Genomic DNA, 23,243 nt, shown 5'->3' with positions numbered 1-23,243 from the left:
CTCAAATGATGAGTAGGAGTTTCTATTCAAAATTATTCGCTGTCGATTTATAAAACTTCGTATTTATAGTCGGGATTGTCCGCCTCTTCAAAAAAAATAATTCAAACCAAGGTCGTTCAACTATCAAATTGAACAAAAAAAGATGAATGAAATGAGGAAAAACATTATGAATCATCTATGTATTTGTTACAATAAATTGACTACACGATAGTAATTTTTATTTATTTATTTTTAATAAAGATGATCTTTACAAAATAATTTATAATATGAATGATTATAATCATAAGCACAAAGAATATGATCATAAGCATTATTTTAAAAGGTACCCACAGACAAGCTAATATGTGCACTCCATGCATTTGTACAGATTGCCACCTTGGAGGAGTTTTAGTTGATACGCACCACCTGTCACTCTCATGGAGTCATTGCTGACACCCTCATCGCTCAGCAACAAAACTGAACACTTCAGTGCAAAATCCACTTTCTTTGCCGCCACCAAAAGAAAAAAGTAAATAATCCTTCTCCTTTCCCACGATTTCAAACGTCCATCGCCACGTAATTACCCAAAGAATCGATATTTGGTGCCAAAACGAAAACCCCGGAACCCTCGATCAGGGTTCATAATATCGGATTGTCCTGCTGCTTGTGGAGCTTTCCAGAAGATGTTGATTTTTAGCCGAATTTGAGATTAAACCCGGTTAATAATTTTGGGTCGAATTTGCAAACTCTTGGGTTTTTGGTGGTGATTTTGATCATGGGTTGGAAGTACAACGCCGGTTTGGGGTTGATTGGCACAGTTGTGTTCATCTGGGTCGCGTCTGCAGAGGTTACTCAGGTTTGTGTTCATCCAAACCCTCTTTTTTTTTCCAAGTTTGATTCTTTGTTTGTTTTTCTTGCAACCGAGTATGAATCCCCTCTCCGTGTAGTTTACAACGTCGCTAGGGAAAGGAAAGAACTTTACATACTTGAACATCATTGCTAGTCCTCACTATTCCATTTCTGTATTTCTTTGGTGACACATGAGATGCCACTGTGACGGTATGATATCTTGAGTCAATCACGCATACGCGCTATGACTCTCCCAAGTGGCAGTGTGTGATTGACTGATTGAATTGATATATCGCTACAGTGACATCTTCTGTTCTTTCTCTTTTTTAAATGGATACTTAGTTACACTATCTTAGTATTCTCTCATTTAACCAGATATTTGAAGGATGTGTTATTCTGTTGCTATGGTTTCAGATTATTTGAGAATTTAAACTTGTAGTGTTTTTTAATGCAGAGAATTTTCATGTGAGTACAAACAGCCGTTTTCGCTCACGTACCTCGGTGTGTCTCTGATGGCGGTCTATCTACCCATATCGGCATTGAAAGATTGGATCTACAACTTGCTGCACCCAAATTTGGTTAAGAACTTTTACAATGGTATTATCGCGGGAACTTCTGGAGGGCTTGGTATTCCTCTTAGAATAAATGAAATGCCCCACAGTCCAGAAACAGATGTTAGAAGCTGCCTAATTACTGACAAAGATCTTAGTAATACAGAAGAAGGGCGAGCTCTAACGGATAAGAGCAAAGAAGATGAGCCGCGCTTGCTTGAACTGGAGTTGTCAAATTAGTCCATGGGAAGTTGCAAAGTTTGGCTTAATTCTTACTCCAGTGTGGTTTATCACAGAGGTAACATGAGTCATTTTGGCACTCCTGTTATTCACATCAACCTTTTGGACTTCTTATCACATTTTAAATTGAGCGAGTAATTGCATTGAAAAAAAAAAAAAAAAACAGAAATCCACATTGAGGTCTTGGTTCGTTTTGATATGCATGGATTCGTTTTAAGGAAAACTAATGAAAAGGGCTTGAAAACTTTGAGTTTTAACGAAAATGACAAAAAGGTGTTGTAAGTGAATAGTATCAAGATTGACTTTTTAAAGTAAAAGTATGGTTTTTCGTTAAAGTGAACAGTATCAGGAGTTTTTCGTTAAAGTTTCATTCGTTTTATGCTTTGAAAAAAGTTCTAAATGGCATATTGATATATCTTTGTTCTAGTGCAGTATCTGTCAAACTCTGCACTGGCAAATACCAGTGTTGCAAGTACAACTGTCCTAACTTCTACGTCGGGGCTCTTTACACTTTTCTTTGGAGCTCTTCTTCGTCAGGATTCCATAACTGTTACAAAGATGGTTGCTGTTTTTGTCAGCATGGCTGGTGTTGTCATGACCACGGTTGGAAAAACTTGGGCCCCTGATGAACTGCTGGGCATCTCTGAGTAAGTTTCTAGTCGTTTCTCCAGTGGCTCAGCCAGTAGGAATTACTTTTTATTCACGTTTTACCATCATTTCACTGTGTCTTGTTCTTTGTTGAGTAAAGGATTAGAAGGCACGCTATAATGGGACATATTTTTGGTCTTCTCTCGGCTGCGTCATATGGATTGTTTACAGGTGACATTACGTTTCAGGAATCCGGTGTTACTTGAACTCTTTTACAAATGAGTCATCAAGATCAACTGATATATCTGAGAGACAGTTAAGTTATTTTTGGAGTTATGATTATTAAAGTTACTGTCTTATTCATGCAGTGTTACTCAAGAAATTTGCTGGATCAGAAGAGAAGGGAGATAAGGCTGATGTGCAGAAGCTTTTCGGATACATTGGTCTCTTCGCTCTGCTTGGTCTGTGGTGGCTCGGTGAGTAGAATAATTATTCCATGATCTATTTATCGTCTTCATCTTCCAAATTCCTGAGGTTAAATTAGATTATATTTGCTTACAGTCATGGATTTAGGCAAAACTTGATGGCTAGACATTGGTTGCAAAAAGAGAATATGAGTTGGACTATACCTCAAACCATTTACTGTTGGTTATGACTTTCGCACTAGAATACTATTGGCTTGATTGCACACAATGCTCTTTGATGATAGTTCGGGAAGAAAATTGAAAATACGTGTTAAAGTCTTTTCGGCGTTCGTAATGGAGAGGTCTCATAATGAAAAGATAGCACATTCCCTCAGGTATATCATTTTGTTTTCTTTTGAGTTGCATCGCTCATAGCAATGTTTACTCATGCAGTGTGGCCGCTCAATGCCATCGGGATTGAACCTTCATTTGAGTTTCCACATTCAAAATCTATTGCCGAAGCTGTGCTGATAAATGGCTTTGTCGGGAGTGTTCTTTCAGATTATTTTTGGTATGTAAAACTGCTTTCACATACATTGGAGGTCAATTGGGCACCACAAGGACATGTAACGATAACACACTGATTTATGTTCATGTAAAAAAAATATCTTTTTCTAATCCTTACAAAAACAGCACGACTGCCTTTTCAGAGACAAATTTATAAGAGGTTGGTTCGAGTCTGTTGTGTGGTGGCCAATCGTACTCTCTACTTACCTATACTTGCTGCTTCTTTTTTTCGTCTACCAACAAGATGCTGATGCCCACTGCTTTTAACGCCACATGAAACTTTGACAGGGCTCTTTCCGTGGTTTGGACATCTCCATTAGTTGCAACGCTGGGCATGTCCTTGACAATTCCACTCGCAATGGTAGCTGACATGGTGATTCACGGCCGCCATTTTTCTGCAGTCTACATCCTTGGTTGCATTCAGGTACCTTGCGCTACTGTATGCATACATTCAAGTTTTTAACATCATGTTATATTCATATTGCGACATGAGGCTTGAATTTCCGCCTTCTAACATCTAACCTCATGTCGGTTGGGGAAGCCTATTAAGTACTGTTGTGACGGAGCTCCTAACTGCATAGCAGTTTTTTCGCAACGGTAAGTCATACGCTAACTGCGTTTCTATGAGCTCAGGTTTTTGCTGGATTCGTGATGGCAAACCTTTCGGACAAGTTCTCGAGCAAGCAAGAGTTGCAATAGTGATGCATAGAAATCTCAGTGAAGTTGTAGTTTGTATGTAGAATGAATATGTCAATTACATATGTACATATATGCAGGAAATATCAGCTGCCCCTTACATTGTATACAACAAACTTGTATGACTCTCTCTCTCTCTCTCTCTCTCTGATTTTTTGGTGGGTTTTCATTTTCTAATTTGTTTCTGTTAACCAAGAAATTGCTAAATCAAGTTTCATCTGCACCAATGATGAAGCCATCACTGAAGCTTGATAAACAAATTTCAGAGATTTTCACAAAGTTTGGTAATTCATTTTTTGTTAACTTCTTGCAAGTTTGGAATGAAAAAAGCCCATTTAGCATGTTTTCTAAAAACGCTTTCAAGAAATAAAATTTTTTTTTGACAATATTTGGCAGAAAAACTTATGACTTTTTTTCTTTTGAGTTGTTAGATTACTACTTAACACTTCATAGGGTTTGTAAGACAACATGTTTGAGAACGTTTCCATAGACAAAACTTCTGCTTAATCGTTTATTCTAAAAGTGCTTTTGTCATAATACGTCAACGTGTTTATAAAAAAATAAAACCACTCCTACTTAATAAGTGCATTATCATACTTTTTTTTGTTTTTTTTTTTTCCGAATGAACTTGGAAAATTAAGCTCGTTTATGATGAATTGTGTCTATCATAATAATATACATTATTAATGAGATTCGAATTTAAAATTTTTGATGAAATTTTGACCTAGTTAATGGGGCCTAACTTTTAAATTAAACAAAACAGTTTATTTTCCCTGGAAATTACAGAGTCACAAAGCTGACACATGACATCGATCGAAGTTTGAATCCACCTCCAACCTTACCTTTTAATCGATTGGCGACCCGACACATTGAGAATTGAGAATTGAGAGCGCAGACTCATACATATTAGTCGGATCAAATCGAAGAGCGGCGCTGCGACTCTACTGCTGCAACTGCGTCTGAGAAGAAGACGACGACGGCGACGATGGAGAAGGGAAAGGGAGTGATGGGAGCAGGTCGGAGATGGGCCGTTGACTTGACTGACAACTCAACTTCCCCTTCTTCCCGCGACTTCCCCGACCCTCCTGGCTTCTCTCGCGCCTCCCTTGAACAGGTTTTTTACCCCCTTCTCTCTCTTGCTTCTTCGCTCGATTTGGATTGGGAATTTGGGGTTGGGTTTGTTCCCAATTAATTGGTGGGGTTTTTGTTTTTCTGTAGGATGATTCGACTGTGAGTCGCCAGAAGAAGGATGCTGAATCTACTTGGAAAGCTCAGGTACTGATTCCCCTCCCTAAATTCGAATTTATCTAAGCAATTCGATTTAGGGTTTTTTAGACTTCGGATTTCAGACAGTTTGATGGGCAAAAGATTGTTCCTTTTCCTATTAACTTGATAATAATCACTTGATCGCAAATAGGGCATGATTCAAGTTGCTGATGGATTACAATTTTAGCTGTTTTTCATGCTGAATTTTCTTGACCCGTGTTAATATCGATGAGAATGTGGTGAGATTCAATTATTTGGGTTTATGTGATCTCATGGTGTCTTTGTGTTTGAGCAGAAAGCTTGGGAAGTTGCACAGGCCCCATTCAAGAATTTGATGATGATGGGTTTCATGATGTGGATGGCTGGGAGCACGGTGCATTTGTTTAGCATTGGAATTACGTTTTCCGCTCTTTGGCAGCCCATAAGCGCCTTACAGGGTGTAGGGAAGGGTAAGATGACTGTAATACTGTTTGCCAATCTGTAACTCTATATGTGTGGAATAACAATTGAAAGCAATAAAGAACTTGAAATATTCTCTACTTGCTTGTCTATGTCGCTGTATAATCGTATGAATGGTTTCCTATAACCATCAGTCATGGCATTTGGGCGGTCAACATAGTGTTCATTTACTTGCACAAAATTTACCAAACCAATTTGTAAAAATGGTCTTGTTTGGCATGATTCATGCTGTCCAATGCATTTTTCCTATGACTTCTCACCATGTTCACATTTCCAAGCAATTTTTTTCGTGACATACTTTACGTGTTTATCTGTTAATTCATGCTTACACTCTATTTCCTTGTCAGTTGCTTGATGCTTCCTTTTAATGTGGTTCTGCAGTTTTTGAGCCCTACAAGGACGGCAAAGTAGATCTTATTGCCCCAAAGTTGCTCTTCATTGCGCTTAATTTGGGGGGTTTAGCACTGGGTGTTTGGAAGGTGAACTATATTTGTTCTCCTTTAATTGATTTTTCCCCAACAGTTAATCTTCAAAGAATCCAGTTTCTTAAATTTTGATTTTTCTTGGCAGCTTAACACTTTGGGGTTGCTTCCTACACATGCATCTGATTGGGTTTCTTCCTTACCCCCTGCTCAGGTGAAAATCTTCCTCCTAAGGCGATTTAATTTCATTTGGCATGTGGCATTTTCTTATATTACTTTGAAGCATATCATTTGTTCTAGAAATGTCAGAACCACTTTTTCTGTCCTTAGCAGTCGGAATCATGGAACCATTGTTGGCTTACACTGCTTCATCCAACTTTGTTTCTGATAATAAAGTTGATTTACAAAACAGTTCCTTGTGGTGGAGAACTCTCCCTCCACTTCTGAATCAGTTAACATAGCACCTTGGTGGAGGTAGTTCAAGAGGATTGGATTTAGGGTACCGGAAAAGTTCGAATGGAAGTTTACTCGTGCAAAGTAGAGGTAGTTAAAGAGGATAGTTGGATCTATTACACTATGTTTTGATGAAGAAATTTAAGATTACTAAGGAATTTAAAAATGACGGAAATTGAAATGATGAGATTTTGTATTTCATATCATATGAAACACTATAGTACACTTCAGATTACAGTTAGATGCAAAAATCTGTTTATTGTACATTACATACATGTCGACGTGGTAATGTTATTTTCTTTTCAATCGGTAATTAACTCGTGCGCTTCATTTGTCTGTAAGGTCATTAGTGTTATGGATATCATTCTTAGCGGCTTTTCCTAGCTGGTTTCTACCTTAAAGCTCTTTATAACTTCTTTTTTGCCTCCAAATTTCAGGAGGTTGAGTATTCGGGTGGTGGCATTCTTCGTTATTGACATCAACGTTCAGTTTGAATGGCGGTCAATCTCAAGAAAAGGATGAACGGCAACTTGCAGAAGCAGGATGAGAATTTGTTGCTGTTTACTGGCCGATGGCGCATGGCTTAAGCATGGATAATGTGATTCTTCCGTGTTCTGAATGATATTACTACGTTTTGTTGGCAATAGAAACTCAGTTTGTAGTACTTGTTTAAGTGACTCGATGAATTACCATACAATCTATAATTTTAACACTTTCATTTGTGCTAGCAGTTTACATGGTGATCTATATTAAATTCTGCTTTGGGTGAACTGTAGATTTAGCCCCTCAATTATACACGAGTGGGAATTGGGTTCCTAAATTATTTGATTCAGAAAATTAAGTCCTTCGACTCTGAAAAGCTGCAAATTTCTTCTTAGATTTGAAGATGTTTTATTCTATTTTTTATTCATAAAGGTCACGTGACTTAGATTGTCACATTCTGGCCCGCGTGCATGTTTTGATTTCGGTCAAGGTGTGTAATAGATTGACAAAAAATTTAGATAGAATAGTTTCAAGCTTAATGATAGGGATGAAATTGACAATTTTTAAGAGTTTAAGGACTTAATTTTCTTAAAAATAAACATCCAACCCCGGTATCAAGTAGGTGCAGAAATCAGAGACGTGTTGGCTATCACTTAAATAGATAACATAGACATAACATGCTTGAAGATCTAACTAAATGATCGCTGCTACCACTACCAAGTCATGAGATGGCACAAAACATAAGTGTGAGTTAACGAAAAATAATATTTTTTAAAAACATTTTGTTTTTTGACACATTAATCCCCTGTTTTGTAAACACACATAACTAATATTGTTCTTAGTCGTATATGTTGTTTTAAATAACACAACTGTGCTGCAATACTTGTCAACAAAGCACGACAGTTGGATTAGGGTTTCCAACGGGTATCACAGAGACAGATTCAGAGTTGAAGAAAATAGAGAGGCAGATAGTGATTTATCTTCATTTGAGAGAGAGAGAGAGAGAGAGAGACAGCGCGCGCCCGTTGGGGTTCGATTTCTGTGCTTCTGAAATATGATTTTAATCAAATAAGTGTTCGAACCGTACGAACCTTTCTGAGCAGCCGAACCGGGTCGAAGAGCAGGTCGAACCGAACGAACCGGGAGGTCCGGCGACCAAACCGGGTCGGGCCGAATTAACCGGTTCGGACCGACGAACCGGGTCGAGCCGGACGAACCGGGTCGAACAGAACGAACCGGGTCGGAACGACGAACCGGATCGGACCGACAAACCGGGTCGGACCAAGAGAACCGGATTGGACCGGACGAACCGGGTTGGACCGAAATGAACCGTCAACCGCCGGTCTGGCAGAGCCGTTACGTTCCGGTGAACCGGTCCGAGCCGCCTAAAAGTCTGGCCGGTTTCTGGAGAAAAAACGCCGGCAAATTCAAGGAATTTTGAATTTTGCAGCTTCGATTTAACTCCAATTTCAACCAAAGCTCACAACCAACGCACTAAATTTGTACCGGAGATGTCAAACAACAGATTGGGGCTACTATGGACGGCTGGATAGTCGGGATCCGGCTCCGATATCGGCGGAAATCGGGGAAAACCCCTGTTCGAATCTGCGTTGAATCAACACCAAAACCTGTGATTATTACACGATAATAGTCCTAATTAACGAGGTCAAGTTATTGGTGAGGGTTGGAGGTCTTACCGACGCTTCAAGCGGCGAGAAACTCGCGATCATGTCGGAGGCGTCCGGGACTTGGCTTCGAGTCTTCCAACAAAAATGGAATCGTTGAACTCGTGGCGAGGTGGAGATGGTGATAGTGGCGGTTGATTGTCTTAACTCGCAATGAAACGGCAGGGTTTGTTCCTCCTTTTTTTCTGGGTTTATCGACAACGCAAGGGAGAGAGAGCGAGAGTGTATTTTCTGGAGAGAGGATGAAAAGCACGCAGAGAGAGAACGGAAATCCTTGTGGGTCCCAGCGACCCCACCAAGCCAGATTGATTTCTCCATAAATTATAGAGTGCATTTTTTATTGCATCATTTAGTGTGTATGTTCATCATCCTATTTATCATCGTTAGATGAATTTAAATTTTAAGATTTGTACTTATCCATTACACGAATTTCAAAATTTAAATTCATAAATAGGATAGTAAACATAGATCACAATAAATGATGGTAAGCAAAAAAACCTAATAATAAACCCGCAAAAAGAACCATCCAAATCACTTTCAATATCTACCGTTCATTTTTGGTGGGCGAGCAACTTAAAAATCAGACGATCGATTTCATCTACTCTGATACTTTCCTCCAAAGTCTTGGTGTTTACCAACGTCGCCCTCACCAACAAAGCGATGGAGTTCACAGCGCAGCACCTGATCCAGTACAACGGCACCGACCCATCGAAGCCCATATACGTGGCGCTCAATGGCCGAGTCTTCGACGTCACGGACGGCAAGTCGTTTTACGGTCCCGGCGGGCCGTACGTGATGTTCGCCGGAAAGGACGCTAGCAGGGCTTTGGCTAAGATGACCAAGAACGACGAGGACATCACCGCCTCCCTCGAGGGCCTCACGGAGAAGGAGATCGGCGTCCTCGCCGACTGGGAGAAGAAGTTCGAAGCTAAGTACCCAGTTGTTGGCCGCGTCGCATCTTGAAAAAGTCTCCGCCTTTTATCAAATTTAAGTGTTGGCTGTATCTAACTTGAAGTGAAATAAGTGCTTTTGGAAAATCTGCTTCTGTGTGATTTTGTACAATGTATCTGATCTTGGATGTTGTGTATGTTTAGATGCCATGGATGTGAATAAATAATCAAATATTATGGTTGGTGCAATTGGATTCATGAATCATAGCCTGTGTGCTTGAATGATTTTTGGATTTTAGGCCGAGAATATATGCAAATTTGTGCAGTTTACTGTATTTTGTTCATCGAAATCTCCATTTCTGGTGTTGTATGGATTATCTGCGTTTTCCCTATATTGGCATTTGGTAGTGAGGGCGGACTTACCACCGCCTAAGATTCCATTGATGCAGTATCTTAAGTCAATCACGCTACCATAACCATATGAGTAAGTTAAACACATGACAAATTGGCTTGAGATACCATCACATTGGTGTATCGGGTGTAGGTAAGTTTCGCGTGATGAGTGCTGGTTTCGATTTCTAGGGTAACGGCATTGTTTCTGATTCGTACCAAGTCTGCTGCTGTAAATCAGCAGCAGCAGAAGATCTGGCAACACACGATTAGAGCTTCAACATGTTGGCAACTACTGGTTTTGGCCCTTCAACTTTGCCATATCAGTCGATCTTTCCAGGTCCTTTTCTTTCGGCTTTCCTCACCAGCATCGGTTGAAAGGTATTCCGTTCATAGATTTTGGATGGAACGAAAATCTTACGCAACATCTGGCAACATACAAGTTCTTAGGGTGGAATTGGATCATCTATGCAGATTGCAGTGCTTAGTGCATTCAAGGGTAATTTTACAGAGTTTATGTTTATGATTGCAGTAACTCTACATGTGTTGCGATGAATATACTCAAAATGCGCCGATTGCGGCAAAGTCTTGGGCAACCGGGTGTATATTTTCTTGTGCCTATCTCTCTCGGCACGTGACACGTCACTTGAGGAGAGAAATAAGCTTAACAGATATAATCTGGGTTCTCCTTCGCTCTTCTGATGCACCGAAAGTTTGATGTGTAAAAGCTTGTTTCTTTAGCTTGTCTGAAACAAGTTAATAGTCATCATTCATTGTACTTTGTACTTTGGCACGCAACTGACTATAAGTTATAACCTTTCTTTTGTAAAGCTCCGACATAGTGTTTTTCTTTTAGTAAAGCTCAAGTTCAATGAATTCTACTGCTCCCTTTCATAGAATGGGCCATCATAACATCCACTTCCATTCAAGCATGAAACATATTGGAATCGATTGATATTTCAATATCGATGGCCACTTATGAAAATGATAAAAATGTGCTTAAAAACATTGACGGAAATGATAAAATGTGTTGAGCGCTAAAAAGTATGAGAAATCGGTTAAAATAATAATTTTCTAAGTCTTAGTTACTGAAATGATAAGATTTCGGTATGTCATTAATATCTGATTGTTATGTGATTAATAAGTTGTTGACACTTAATTTTGATTTCTTATTCCAAAAATGTTGAAGTTTAGAAACTTAAGAAAAAATTTGTTTGACAAACAATAAGGTTAGTAAGTTAAATTGTTAGTTGTTAGAAGTTTGAACTTGCATGTAACATCTCACATCGCTCAGGAGAGTAGATCCTCTAAGCCTTATATGTATATTCTCATCTCTCGCTAGCACGAGACCTTTTGGGAGCTTACTGACTTCGAGTTCCGTAGAAACTTCGAAGTTAAGCGAGTTTGCGCGAGAGCAATTCCTGGATGGATAATCCATTGGGAAATTCAAAGTGGTGCAGCGGAAGCGTGGTGGGCCCATAACCCACAGGTCCCAAGATCGAAACCTGACTTTGATACCAAATTATCACATCTTGTCATGGGCCCCCACCAAATTCCGGGCTCGACTTCACCGTAGCACGATATTATTCATTTTGAGCCCTGACCACACCTTCATGGTTTTGTTTGTGGGATGTTACATCGCACCAGAGTAACATCCATTATTTTAAGTGTTAAAAGTTTTTACGGTTTTGATCAAGTTTCTGATCAAGTAACATCCATTAATCATCCATTATTTTAACGGGACCCGATCACTTTCTGATCAAGTTTTAACGGTTTTGATCTCTCTTCATTATTTTAAGTGTTAAAAGTTTTGACGGTTTCGTACAATATTAACTTTGGATGTGTAAGTGTCTAGTGTTTTTCGAGGTTTTCAAGTATTTTCTTCTGAACATATACTTTTTTTCGTGCGATGTTTGCACGAATTCCTAAATTAAAGAGCTCAAAATAAATTGAAAATTTAGAGGACAAAGTGAAATTTGGTCGAAAATATATGGAGCATTCCTAAAGTCCTTCCTATATCATTTTCACATTTTTTTAATTCTTATCTTTTTCACATTTTAAATTTTTTAGTACAATGACATGTTTTACATTAAAAAGATAAAAAGTTTAACTAAATCACACAACGAACCATTTAAATTAATGTCAAATTTACCGTTTGCGAGATTCGAATCGTAATACAGAATGATTACTTTCTAAATTAAATTCATACTATACAGTATACAGTAATAGACTCCTTGAGTCGGTCTACAAAGTCATAATATAACCAAAAAGCATCTTCTTCATCCTTCGTCTTCCTTCGAGTCATCCCCAAACCGAGCGCAGAAAAGTCCTTGCCTCTCTCTCTCACTCTCTCTCTCATCTAATCCAAATTCCTTCTCCATCTCTTCACTGCAATATTGGATCTGCTTTCCCAAGTTTAATTTATTGTTGGGTTTATTAATCTATTAATTTTACCATTTTTTTCTTAATAAAGTTTTAATCTTTCTGCGATTTCTAACAAATTCGACCTTCCCTTTCCCAAAGTCTCCATCAAAACATGTCGACAAGGAAGCCTTCATACGCAAACCCAAAACCCTGCAACCACCTCTCAGCTTACAAGCTCAAATATGGCTCCAGCGGCTACAAATCCCTCCAAAAATCCCTCAAATCTGCTCCCAACGGAAGAACAAGCGTTCGGATTCATGAAACAAAGATACCCAGATGCAGTTTCTGTAATGGGTTCGAAGGTAGACTCTATATTTGCTTGATTTGCTCTTCGGTTTCGTGTTCGAATCACGCAGTTCTGCATACCCAGTTGGAAATCGGCCACGATTTGGCCGTCGATGTCCAAAGGGCCGAGCTTTTTTGCTGTGCGTGCTCCGATCAGGTCTACGATCCCGATTTCGATAAGTCCGTGATGGCTAAGCACATGCTGGACTTGCCGTGCAGCACAAACAGTGCGGATAGTATTGGGGAGAGGCTGTGTGAGAGGAAGAGGCTGGGGGGTTCGGGTGTCGTATTATCGGAGTTTAAAAAGCCCGAAAAATCGGGTTTTGTGAGGGATCACAGGGCGAAATCGTGTTATCCGTTGGGTTTGAGGGGGTTGAATAATTTGGGGAATACTTGTTTTATGAACTCTGTGTTGCAAGCACTGCTACATGCGCCTCCATTGAGGAATTACTTCTTGAGTGATCGGCATAGCCGCAGAACATGCCGGAAAAGGACGGCAAACCGGCTGTGTTTGCCTTGTGAGCTTCACGGTGTTTATTCGGCTGTGTATTCCGGCGATTGGACTCCTTATAGCCCGGCTCAATTGCTTTACAGGTCTGCATTGCTGTGTGTGTGTGATCTTTGGTTACAGCATATCGTGCCGAGTTTATAATGCTTAAGCTTTTGGTTTGTGGATTGATTTATATTTGATAAACACTGTTTCGGGATAGTCGCTTTTTGTCTGTGTCTGCAGTGTTGCTTCTAAAGATCCTTTGATAATTCAAGAAGTATTGTAGTGCTATGTTAGTAAGCGTAGATGAAGTTTAATAACCCATGAATCGTTAAGTCACTTTCCTGCAAAATGCATAATGTTTATGTCTAATTAGAAATCACATGGATTTGCTGGAACCGATGGTACCTTTTATGCAATGTGGGATCAACTCCTGTGATTTGTTGCTAGATTCGTTGCTAGTTCTTCTATGCTGGAGCTTGCTTTTGGACTGATTAAAATTTTCTTTACTTCAAGTTGGTGGCAGCATTCGGAGAATCTGGCAAGTTACGAGCAGCAGGACGCTCATGAGTTCTTCATTTCAGTGTTAGATGGGATCCATGAGAAAGAAACCAAAGCAAGGAACCATACTAAAGGTAATCATAGGCGATCAGATGAGTTTTAGATCGTACATTGTAGAAGTAAGAGATGCATGTGAAATTGTTTGTTTTTACGGTGGTCAATAGTTCGCTTTTACATATGAAGTTATCCTTTGTTTCACAGATAGTGGGGACTGCCAGTGTATTGCGCATAGGGTATTCTCAGGACTGTTGAGGTCGGATGTCACTTGTATGACTTGTGGATTCACCTCAACAACTTATGACCCATGTTTGGACATATCTCTCAACTTAGACACAAGCCGCTGTTCTTGGTCAGATGCATCTAACAAGCCTGCCAAAGCGAATGGCAGCAGCTGTTCATCCACTCTTTTGGGTTGTTTAGACTTGTTTACAAAACCAGAAAAGTTGGGGTCAGACCAGAAACTGTACTGTCAGAACTGTCAAGAACTCCGAGACTCTTCGAAGCAAATGTCCATCAGAAAGCTTCCGATGGTGTTGTGTTTGCATATAAAACGGTTTGAGCACTCCCTGGTCAGAAAGATGATGAGGAAAATTGACAGCTATTTGCATTTTCCATTCTCGCTAGACATGACTCCCTATCTGTCCTCTTCGATTGTCAGAAACAGATTTGGAAATAGAATCTTTGCTTTCGAGGGGGATGAATCTGAGATGTCTACCGAGTTTGAGATTTTTGCAGTAGTTACTCATTCCGGGACACTAGATTCCGGCCATTATGTGACGTATTTACGCATACAAGACCAATGGTACAAATGTGACAATGCTTGGATTAATGAGGTCGATGAGGGGATTGTAAGAGCTTCACAGTGTTATATGATGTTCTACGTGCACAAGACGCTGTACTATAAAGCAAACATAGATTTGCGTCACTTGCCGGTTTCCACACAGAAGGAAGCATTTCAGAGGATGGCTGGTTGCTGCTAGAGGAAATGTTTCGAATGATTATAGTGTCTACAGTTCTCCGAACAAGAAATGGGCTTTCGATATACATTCGAGGCAGGTTATGAATCGATTGAGACGGAGACTGCCTCTGCCGAAGCAACCTCTTCAAGAATCCGATCCCTTTGGTCCTAAGGAGATCACATCGGAAAGGCATCATCAAATTGCAGATCTCTGAAGATGATCATGATTTGAAGCAGAGATACATAAATGTATACAAACTCCATATCTACTGCTAGTGATTTGTTACTGGGTATTTTATGAGGGGATTTTGGGAAAACTGATGGGACTAATTTGAAAAAAACTTGTTCATGTTGGGGTTTATTTTACAAGATTTCTTGCCCAGCATTCTTTTGACTGCAAGGTCAGTCATGTACATAACTAAACTGATATTTGAAACTAATATTTATTTTTTGGGGTTCCACTAATTATTGCCCTTCCACTTTCTAAATGTTGATATGATTTGTTAGGATATAAGCAGTCTTCGTTAAACCACATTTTGTTTTATGTGCAGAAGGGGTTGATAAACCTTTTTATGTATTCCGAACACGGTCACATGGTTTTACCATTCATTGAGTTATGATATGAGCGACTAGAGAGTCCCACTGGTATATTAGTAAAAACAAAAGAATATGCATATGATAGTTTGAATGAATAGCAATATTAGGTTACGATGTTTCAAGTATGCTGAAAATTACTCATAAATAGAATAATGGATAGACGAAATGGGATAAAATGGGATAGGATTATACACCAAGTAATAAGATGTTTCAAGTATGCCGAAAATTACTCATAAATAAAATAATGGATAGACGAAATGGGATAAGATTAAACACCAAGTAATAAGCAAGACAAAGACAATGAAGAACAAATCTTTTCATTCCTCACTTGTTCATAATCACGAAGTCAATCTCACTCTAGCCTTGTTATTGTGAGAAGAGATGAAGAGTCAATTTCGCTCCAGTATTGCTATCGTTGAAAGAAGACGATGAGGTAAATTTATTGAAGGAAATGAAAAGAAAAGTACATACGACGTTAGGTTCCATGTTCAAATTTGACAAGTTGAAAGAGGGCCACGAAGGATCTAGTGCACAGGTCCAAGCAATGAGAATCACCAGAGAAATGCTTTCAAGGAATCACTTTCCAATGCTCGCAGCAAGTTCTCATGGTAATGGTGAAGATGATCACAATTTCAGTTGAAAATCTATTAATATGATAAGTATATAAATAATAAATGTGCTATAAATACTTAAGGATTAAGTACTTAAAATTCTCTAATCTTTTAGTATCATTTTGAATTGATCTCAATTTTTTTAAACATTTCAAATAAGTACCCAACTTATCGAAAATGTCACATTCGTTAAGCTTTAGTTAAATTTCTGTTAAATTAACTTAGATTTATATTGTTTCCAAAAGTAATAGAAGACCATTAAAGCATGACATCCATCAACTAATGATCGTCACCACCCCTATTAGGCTATCACTTCTAAACCCAACACACATCCACCAACTCTATCCTACAACTCAAGGCTGCTCCAGCACACGAGCAAAACAAGTATAGTATGGCGGATGGGAGTGGACAAGAAAGGTATCTACTTCGCATCATCACCCACGTGGAACTTCAACATATTGAACCTTTGTTTTTTTTTTTTTTTGGAAGAGAGGGGGGGGGGGGGTTGGGGGGAGAGCGGCGAACTTCATTTTTGTTTTCTATCTTATTTGTGAAATTTTCTATTTATTTTATTTTTCATCTTTATGTTTTTTTTTGAATTTATTATTATTATTATTATTATTATTATTATTAGGGAATTGTTATTAGCATTTCAAAAATCTCATTCTACACTCTAAACTTTCTATATTAGGAAATAAAAATACACTTATGATGAATGTAGACTAAGATTTTTGGAGTGCCAATAACACTTCCCTTATTATTATTATTATTATTATTATTTGTGATCAAGGAAGCTAAAAAGGAAGTAGGATATTCTCATCTCTTTTTTTCCTTCCTCTTCACGTCAACATTTTATATATATATTTTTTTATAGAGAGAAAGACAAAGTGAAGAATGTGAGAGGACGGCAGGTAAGAGGGAAATAGGTCGGAAGAGAATTATAGTCCTCTAAAAAGTGTGACTCCTTGTTAGCACACATACATTTAACAAAAAAAAAAAATTAAATGGGATATAATGGATGTGACATTTTCAATAGGTTAGGTCCTTCATTGAAATGTTTCAAAAAATGAGACTAATTTAAAATGACACTAAAATATTGGAAGGTTTTTAGTACTTAATCCAATACTTAAATATGGTAAGTTTTAAACTTGAATTAAATTTTGGAAAACTATTTAGGCTAAATCCTAAAAAGAATCGTATTTAAGCCAGAAAATCTCAAAATTCATTCTTTTTTAGCTTGGTATAAATATGACAAAAAGTTTTTAATGTGTTTGAAACACAGGATGACAGATCACATATCCTTTTATAATTAGAGACAGTTTTTTTAATTCTGTTCAATGATATAATAATAACATATTTCGTATTACCAGGCAGCCACTGTGAAATCTCTCTCATCACGGTGAGCGGGTGACTTTTGAGATGGGCAATGACCTCTCTCTTGTTTTCTTCTCACTGAGTCCAAATGATTTTGCTGCCAAAAAATTCCACGCATTAAACCAAGATCGAATTTTGATAAACGAAATGGAGTAAAACTGTGAACCTTTAACCTTGGTTATAGTCAACGTCGGGGAAGGTAAGAGATACCCTTCTTCTCTGTTCTTCTGCTACCTTGAAGCTATATCTACCAGGAGCCCTTTGATCCACGGTCCACCTTCCTCAGATCCATCACTGTGAATTAATTTCAGAAAGCTGCTGCTTCTGTGCTTGCTTTTTCGTTTTCTGGTTTTCTGTTGTGGTCGTGGTTGTTGGAGCTTTTATAAGCAGAAGCCAAAATCAAGATCAGAAATTTGAAGCTTCTCTGAGAAGAATCTATCATTTGGAAGAAACCCAGTTCGAGAAAAGCTGAATCTCGAACTGGGTTTTTCAATTTGAGGCAGAAAGTTCAGGAATCAGATTCCAATTTTTCAGGAAACAACACTGATCTGCTTTCTGGGTTGTTGTGATTTTCTGCAAATTTGTATCGGGAAGTGAGTAATGGTGGAGGAAGAGGAGGAGGTTCTGAATCCCTCCGGCGATATTGCAGAGGAAAAAGAGCCGGAAAAAGGGTGTTGTGGAGCTCTCTGCACTCCAATCCAATGGTTCAGAATGCTATGCGTGGAACTGCATTGGAGTTTTGTATTGGGGGTGGTGGTCGTTTATGGAGTAAGTCAAGGACTCGGCGGAGCTCTTTATCGCGTCGGCACGGAGTATTACATGAAGGATGTGCAGAAGGTGCAGCCTTCTGAAGCTCAATTTTATCAGGGAATCACCAATATTCCTTGGCTTGTCAAGCCTCTCTGGGGCCTCCTCACTGATGTTCTTCCCATTTTCGGGTATCGAAGACGGCCTTATTTCATTATAGCAGGTAAATGATGCTGCTTTAGTTTCATGTTAATTCAAATTTAAAATCTTTTTTTTTTTAGTTTTGTGTGTTTTGATGTTCAATTGATGTGCTCAGACTTGGCCTTAAATTCCACAAACTATGCATCGATACCATGTTGGTACGTTTTCTCGGACATATTGGCAGTCTGTCTTTATTAAATAACGGACGTCCATTCCATAACCGGACTATTCTAATAGACGAAAATATCAGTTGAACTATTGCTTTTTTTCGTAGCTTTTGCTTTTTTTACGAAAAAAGGAAATTCGAACATTCCGCATGGATTTATGAGGTGACATGTGTAGGAGTTTCTAGCTGACATGGTGTCCTGATTAGCTCATCAATGCCATGTTTTTATTAGGTTCTGTTGGTGTGATGGCAATGCTCGTTTTATCGTTCCATGCAAAGTTGCACATTGCACTTGCCCTCTTGGCATTAACAACCGCAAGTGGTGGAGTGGCTGTCGCAGATGTGACCATCGATGCGTGTGTGGCACAGAACAGTATTAATCATCCTAGTCTCGCAGCCGATATCCAGAGCCTGTGTGCCCTGAGTTCCTCCATAGGAGCACTACTGGGGTTCTCTGTTAGCGGTATCTTCGTTCATCTTCTAGGCCCTAAGGTCAGTTTATTTTCACTTGTATCTGTTCAAGTTTTTATAACTTCTTAGAAAAAATGGCATTTTTAACATTAGAGTTTCTTTCTCCTCTTCCTTGGTAGGGGGTGTACGGCTTGTTGGCAATCCCATTTGGACTTGTGTTCTTAATCGGAACTTTGATCAAGGAAGCTCATTCACCAAACTTCGCTTACACGCAGGTAGTCCTTTGCTCGATTCTGGGTTTCTCTCTTTCATGCTCACGATTTAATGTCGCATGTTGGGCACAGGTGAATCAGAAGTTTGTCGATGCTGGCAAATCCATGTGGACAACATTGAAATGCCCTGATGTATGGAGACCATGCGTATACATGTACTTTTCCCTTGCATTGAGCTTGAATATCCTCGACGGAATGTTCTTCTGGTATACAGACTCGAAAGATGGTCCACATTTCTCTCAGGTATTCGACAATTACTAATTAGAGTGGATTTCATTACCTCAGTAATCGCTATATGAATTTAATCAGTCACATCTTTATGCAGGAGAATGTTGGATACATATTCTCAATAGGTTCAGTTGGTTCCCTTTTGGGGGCAGTACTCTATCAAAATGTTCTAAAGGATCATCCTTTCCGGGACTTGCTCTTCTGGACTCAGTTGATTTACGGGGTGTCAGGAACATTAGACTTGATGCTCGTTTTGCGATTGAATCTGAAGTTTGGCATACCCGATTATTTCTTCGTTGTGATTGATGAAAGTGTATCTCAAATGACCGGAAGGCTCAAGTGGATGCCTCTTCTTGTACTCAGCTCAAAGCTTTGTCCCCCTGGAATCGAAGGAACTTTCTTCGCTCTGCTTATGTCGATTGATAATGTTGGACTTGTCTCGGCAACATGGGGAGGAGGCATTTTACTGCACGTATTGAAGGTTACACGGATGCAATTTGATAATCTCTGGCTAGCCATTCTGATTAGGAACTTTTTGAGATTAGCTCCTCTTTGTCTGCTGTTTTTGGTGCCTAGAGCTGATCCGAAATCTTCGATTCTTCCGACCGAAATCGCAAACACGAAAGAGGATATCGAAACAATGGAAACAAAGAACGTTGAGTTAGTCTCCCTTGTAAACAGAGCAGACCATCGATAGCCCGACTACGAGAAATTTACACCAAAATCGTTTTTGGTTTCAAAAGCATACTTGAAGACCAAGCTAAAGTTGGAAATGTGCTACTATCACACACATTTTTTTTATTATTATTTTCCGCATTTTGTTAAATATTGGGAAATATATTTCATGGTAGTCCAACTATGTATGGTGAGATGCATTAAGAAAATTGTTTGGATGAATTAAAATTATATTCGTTTTTCTTCTATTGCACGTTCAGATATAATACTGGTCTACATGCCAACTGTTCTAACTTACATCTGTTCACTTAGCTGAATTTGAATACAAAATTTTTTGGTCATTGAAGGGTGAAGAAGATAGTTTGTTATCTGAGGGGAGAGAGAGTACCCGAGATAACAATAGTAACAACGCAGGGAAGTGAGTTCCGCACTCACTTTTCCTTTCTTTGCTCCTTCGTTTTTTCGAGCCTAGAGAATATAGAGACAAAAATAAGGTGAAGAGTGAAGAAAAAAAAAACAATTAGGAGAGTGAAAATCACCTCCCAAACAAAAAACCAAGATCTTGTAAATTAGACTAAGGTGTGCATAGATTCGGTTGATTAAACCACTTATTACTATTATATTTTAGTGGTGTATCTCATGAAGCAAAAGTGTGACGTTCGAATTTCGAGAATAATTTGATACCAATTTAGACACATTGTGCGAGTGCGACTCGGTCCAAATCCGGCACTCCACAGTTAATTACATCGTCATCTATTGAAAAAAAAAAAAAAAAAAAAATTTGGTTGGTGAAAGTCAACTTGGCGCCCTTCTCAGTTCTGCTAACTTGGAGGCTTGCAGCTAGCTATGAGGTTTTTTTAATCCATCTCGATCTTGAAGTTAGCTGGTTTTTCATTTTTCTGAGATCCATAACTAACCAGAAAAGAATGAAGTACGCCATCATTGCAAAATTATTCAAGAAAGCTGCTGTCTCTGTGTTTTTAGTTTCGTCTCGAAGAAACTCAGTTCAAGCTTCCTTCCGGAGTTTCCAATAGTTTCGAAGAAACCCAGATCGAAAAAACCGAAAACTCGAACTGGGTTTTGTAGGTTTTTCAATTTCAAGCATTGTTCAGGAAACACAGATTCCCAGAGTTCAGGAAACTCTGATCTGGTTGCTGAGTTGTTGTTGTTTCCTGCAAATCTGTATAGGAAGTGAGTGATGGTGAAAGAGGAGGAGGAGGTTCTCGATCCCTCGGGCGATACTACATACGAAAGTGAACCCAAAAAAGCGTGCTGTGATGCTCTCTGCACTCCAATACAATGGTTCAAAATGCTCTGTGTGGAATTGCATTGGAGTTTTGTATGGGGGGTAGTTGTTGTTTATGGAATAAGTCAGGGACTGGGAGACGCTCTTTCTCGCATCGGTACGGAGTACTACATGAAGGATGTACAGAAGGTGCAGCCTTCTGAAGCCCAATTTTACCAAGGAATTATCTATATTCCTTGGATTGTCAAGCCTATCTGGGGTCTCCTCACTGATGTTCTCCCCATTTTCGGGTATCGAAGACGGCCTTATTTCATTTTTGCTGGTAAGTGATGCAGTTTTAGTTTCTTGTTAACTTAAAATTCAGTAGTTCTAGTTGGTTTTTATGTCCAAGGTTAAATATAGACTTGAGGATAGATTTCATGTTTTAAAATGCAGTTTGGGCATTATGTTCGGGGTTTGTGTAGGGAATGAGTAGGCATTTAATTTCAAATGTTGTTGATTTTCGATGTGTTGCTTTCCCTTCGTTGTTCGAAATCTAAATGTTTTAGATCAACAAACCATTCCCTATACGAACCACGAGCAAGAAGGACTGATTGTTCATGTTTTATTTGATATTAGGTTCTATTGGTGTGATCTCAATGCTCCTAATATCGTTCCACGAAAAGCTGCATCTCGCACTTGCCATCTTGGTACTAACAGGTGGAAGTGCTGGAGTTGCTATAGCAGATGTCACCATTGATGCCTGTGCGGCAAAGAACAGTATCCTTCACCCTTCACTTGCATCAGATATCCAAAGTCTGTGTGCCTTAACTTCGTCCATTGGGGCACTTGTCGGATTCTCCCTTAGTGGTATCTTTGTTCATCTTATAGGCCCTAAGGTCAGCTTCTTTAAAACTTCTGCTCTCATATTTCAAGTGAAAATATCATGATTCTATCTCCTCTTCTGTGGCAGGGAGTTTTCGGCCTGTTGGCAATCCCATCAGGACTTGTAGTTGTAGTTGGAACTCTGCTTGATGAACCTTGCGCACCCAATTTTTCCTTTACATCGGTAGTTTTATACTCCTCCTGATTCTTGCTTCTTTTCAAGCTAATTGCCTAATATTCCATGCTGGGTGCAGGTCGGTCAGAAGTTTATTGATGCTGGAAAAGCCATGTGGACAACATTGAAATGCCCTGAGGTATGGAGACCTTGCTTGTACATGTACTTATCCATTGCATTGAGCTTGAACATCCTCGACGGAATGTTCTACTGGTATACAGACGCGAAGGATGGCCCGTCTCTCTCTGAGGTATTCGATTATCATTTACGAGATGAGTTTTAGAAACTAAGATGAATATATTTTTAAAGTTAATCATTCACACCTTTATGCAGGAGAATGTCGGATATATATTCTCGATAGGTTCAGTTGGTTCACTATTGGGGGCAGTACTCTATCAAAATGTTCTGAAGGATCATCCTTTCCGGGACTTGCTCTTCTGGACTCAGTTGATATACGGGTTGTCAGGAACATTAGATTTGATGCTCGTTTTGCGATTGAATTTGAAGTTTGGCATACCTGATTATTTCTTCATTGTGATTGATGAAAGTGTATCTCAAATGATAGGAAGGCTCAAATGGATGCCTCTCCTCGTGCTTAGCTCAAGGCTTTGTCCCTCGGGAATTGAAGGAACATTTTTCGCTCTGCTCATGTCAATCGAAAATGTTGGAGTTATGTCAGCATCGTGGGGAGGAGGCGTCTTACTGCATGCATTGAAGGTTACAAGGACAAAATTTGATAATCTCTGGCTTGCCATTCTGATTAGGAACTTGTTGAGATTAACTCCTCTCTTTCTGCTGTTTTTGGTACCCAAATCTGATGCGAGATCCGCCATTCTTCCAACAGAAATTTTGAACACGAAAGAGGATATTGAAACTACAGAAACAGAGAACATTGAATTGGTCTCCCTTGTTAAGAGAGTTGATGGTAGATAGCTCAACAAGAATAAAAAAACAATTCATCTCCAATTCATTTTTTGTTTTGTTTTCAGAAACACATTCAGCTTGCAGATTGAATTTCGATATCTGAGATGGATGT

The 23,243-nt window shown here is 39.1% G+C and overlaps 6 protein-coding genes and 1 long non-coding RNA gene across 7 annotated transcripts; 6 read left to right on the top strand and 1 right to left on the bottom strand.

The window, feature by feature from the left end:
• Positions 1-473: 473 nt before the first annotated feature.
• On the top strand, positions 474-4,002 carry LOC103949747 (thiamine-repressible mitochondrial transport protein THI74). Its single transcript, XM_048588388.1, is given in 9 exon segments — positions 474-839; positions 1,285-1,601; positions 1,603-1,677; positions 2,052-2,266; positions 2,368-2,438; positions 2,576-2,683; positions 3,065-3,182; positions 3,467-3,602; positions 3,812-4,002. Coding segments are annotated over 9 exon segments (1,191 nt in total). The 5' UTR covers positions 474-754; the 3' UTR covers positions 3,878-4,002.
• Positions 4,003-4,844: 842 nt separating this feature from the next.
• On the top strand, positions 4,845-7,192 carry LOC103949746 (ER membrane protein complex subunit 4-like). The gene is made up of 6 exons (XM_009360868.3): positions 4,845-4,988; positions 5,093-5,149; positions 5,436-5,589; positions 5,981-6,078; positions 6,170-6,235; positions 6,912-7,192. Exons 1-6 carry the CDS (start codon positions 4,860-4,862, stop codon positions 6,948-6,950), a joined length of 543 nt encoding a protein of 180 aa, XP_009359143.1. The 5' UTR covers positions 4,845-4,859; the 3' UTR covers positions 6,951-7,192.
• A 597-nt stretch (positions 7,193-7,789) lies between these two features.
• LOC125479338 lies at positions 7,790-8,927 on the bottom strand. Its single transcript, XR_007259935.1, has 2 exons — positions 8,655-8,927; positions 7,790-8,562 (listed from the first exon to the last, which is right to left on the bottom strand). It is a non-coding gene; the product is annotated as an uncharacterized LOC125479338 (long non-coding RNA).
• Positions 8,928-9,215: 288 nt separating this feature from the next.
• Positions 9,216-9,781, top strand: LOC103949707 (probable steroid-binding protein 3). Its single transcript, XM_009360818.3, has one exon. The coding sequence runs from the start codon at positions 9,303-9,305 to the stop codon at positions 9,603-9,605; it is 303 nt and encodes a 100-aa protein (XP_009359093.2). The 5' UTR covers positions 9,216-9,302; the 3' UTR covers positions 9,606-9,781.
• Positions 9,782-12,185: 2,404 nt separating this feature from the next.
• Positions 12,186-15,105, top strand: LOC103949708 (ubiquitin C-terminal hydrolase 22-like). The gene is made up of 3 exons (XM_009360819.3): positions 12,186-13,225; positions 13,638-13,756; positions 13,884-15,105. Exons 1-3 carry the CDS (start codon positions 12,459-12,461, stop codon positions 14,660-14,662), a joined length of 1,665 nt encoding a protein of 554 aa, XP_009359094.1. The 5' UTR covers positions 12,186-12,458; the 3' UTR covers positions 14,663-15,105.
• A 2,121-nt stretch (positions 15,106-17,226) lies between these two features.
• LOC103949743 (probable folate-biopterin transporter 2) lies at positions 17,227-20,170 on the top strand. Its single transcript, XM_009360865.3, has 5 exons — positions 17,227-18,192; positions 18,569-18,828; positions 18,927-19,022; positions 19,092-19,262; positions 19,345-20,170. Exons 1-5 carry the CDS (start codon positions 17,823-17,825, stop codon positions 19,942-19,944), a joined length of 1,497 nt encoding a protein of 498 aa, XP_009359140.2. The 5' UTR covers positions 17,227-17,822; the 3' UTR covers positions 19,945-20,170.
• A 204-nt stretch (positions 20,171-20,374) lies between these two features.
• Positions 20,375-23,229, top strand: LOC103949742 (probable folate-biopterin transporter 2). The gene is made up of 5 exons (XM_009360864.3): positions 20,375-21,490; positions 21,787-22,046; positions 22,121-22,216; positions 22,287-22,457; positions 22,541-23,229. Exons 1-5 carry the CDS (start codon positions 21,121-21,123, stop codon positions 23,138-23,140), a joined length of 1,497 nt encoding a protein of 498 aa, XP_009359139.2. The 5' UTR covers positions 20,375-21,120; the 3' UTR covers positions 23,141-23,229.
• Positions 23,230-23,243: the final 14 nt, after the last annotated feature.

Source organism: the organism of the source record quoted next, unplaced genomic scaffold (assembly GCF_019419815.1).
Source record: "Pyrus x bretschneideri cultivar Hongxiangsu unplaced genomic scaffold, Pyrus_bretschneideri_v1 Contig28, whole genome shotgun sequence".
NCBI classification, from domain to species: domain Eukaryota; kingdom Viridiplantae; phylum Streptophyta; class Magnoliopsida; order Rosales; family Rosaceae; genus Pyrus; species Pyrus x bretschneideri.
This window is presented reverse-complemented; position numbering and strand designations above follow the sequence as displayed.

Coding starts and splice junctions, on each gene's coding strand:
- LOC103949746 (XM_009360868.3), top strand. CDS start 4,860: ATGGAGAAGGGAAAGGGAGTGATGGGAGCAGGTCGGAGATGGGCCGTT. Junction 4,989..5,092: donor CTCGCGCCTCCCTTGAACAG/GTTTTTTACCCC, acceptor GTTTTTCTGTAG/GATGATTCGACTGTGAGTCG. Junction 5,150..5,435: donor AATCTACTTGGAAAGCTCAG/GTACTGATTCCC, acceptor GTGTTTGAGCAG/AAAGCTTGGGAAGTTGCACA.
- LOC103949707 (XM_009360818.3), top strand. CDS start 9,303: ATGGAGTTCACAGCGCAGCACCTGATCCAGTACAACGGCACCGACCCA.
- LOC103949708 (XM_009360819.3), top strand. CDS start 12,459: ATGTCGACAAGGAAGCCTTCATACGCAAACCCAAAACCCTGCAACCAC. Junction 13,226..13,637: donor CCGGCTCAATTGCTTTACAG/GTCTGCATTGCT, acceptor CTTTACTTCAAG/TTGGTGGCAGCATTCGGAGA. Junction 13,757..13,883: donor AGCAAGGAACCATACTAAAG/GTAATCATAGGC, acceptor TTTGTTTCACAG/ATAGTGGGGACTGCCAGTGT.
- LOC103949743 (XM_009360865.3), top strand. CDS start 17,823: ATGGTGGAGGAAGAGGAGGAGGTTCTGAATCCCTCCGGCGATATTGCA. Junction 18,193..18,568: donor GCCTTATTTCATTATAGCAG/GTAAATGATGCT, acceptor TGTTTTTATTAG/GTTCTGTTGGTGTGATGGCA. Junction 19,023..19,091: donor CAAACTTCGCTTACACGCAG/GTAGTCCTTTGC, acceptor TGTTGGGCACAG/GTGAATCAGAAGTTTGTCGA.
- LOC103949742 (XM_009360864.3), top strand. CDS start 21,121: ATGGTGAAAGAGGAGGAGGAGGTTCTCGATCCCTCGGGCGATACTACA. Junction 21,491..21,786: donor GCCTTATTTCATTTTTGCTG/GTAAGTGATGCA, acceptor ATTTGATATTAG/GTTCTATTGGTGTGATCTCA. Junction 22,458..22,540: donor ATGGCCCGTCTCTCTCTGAG/GTATTCGATTAT, acceptor ACCTTTATGCAG/GAGAATGTCGGATATATATT.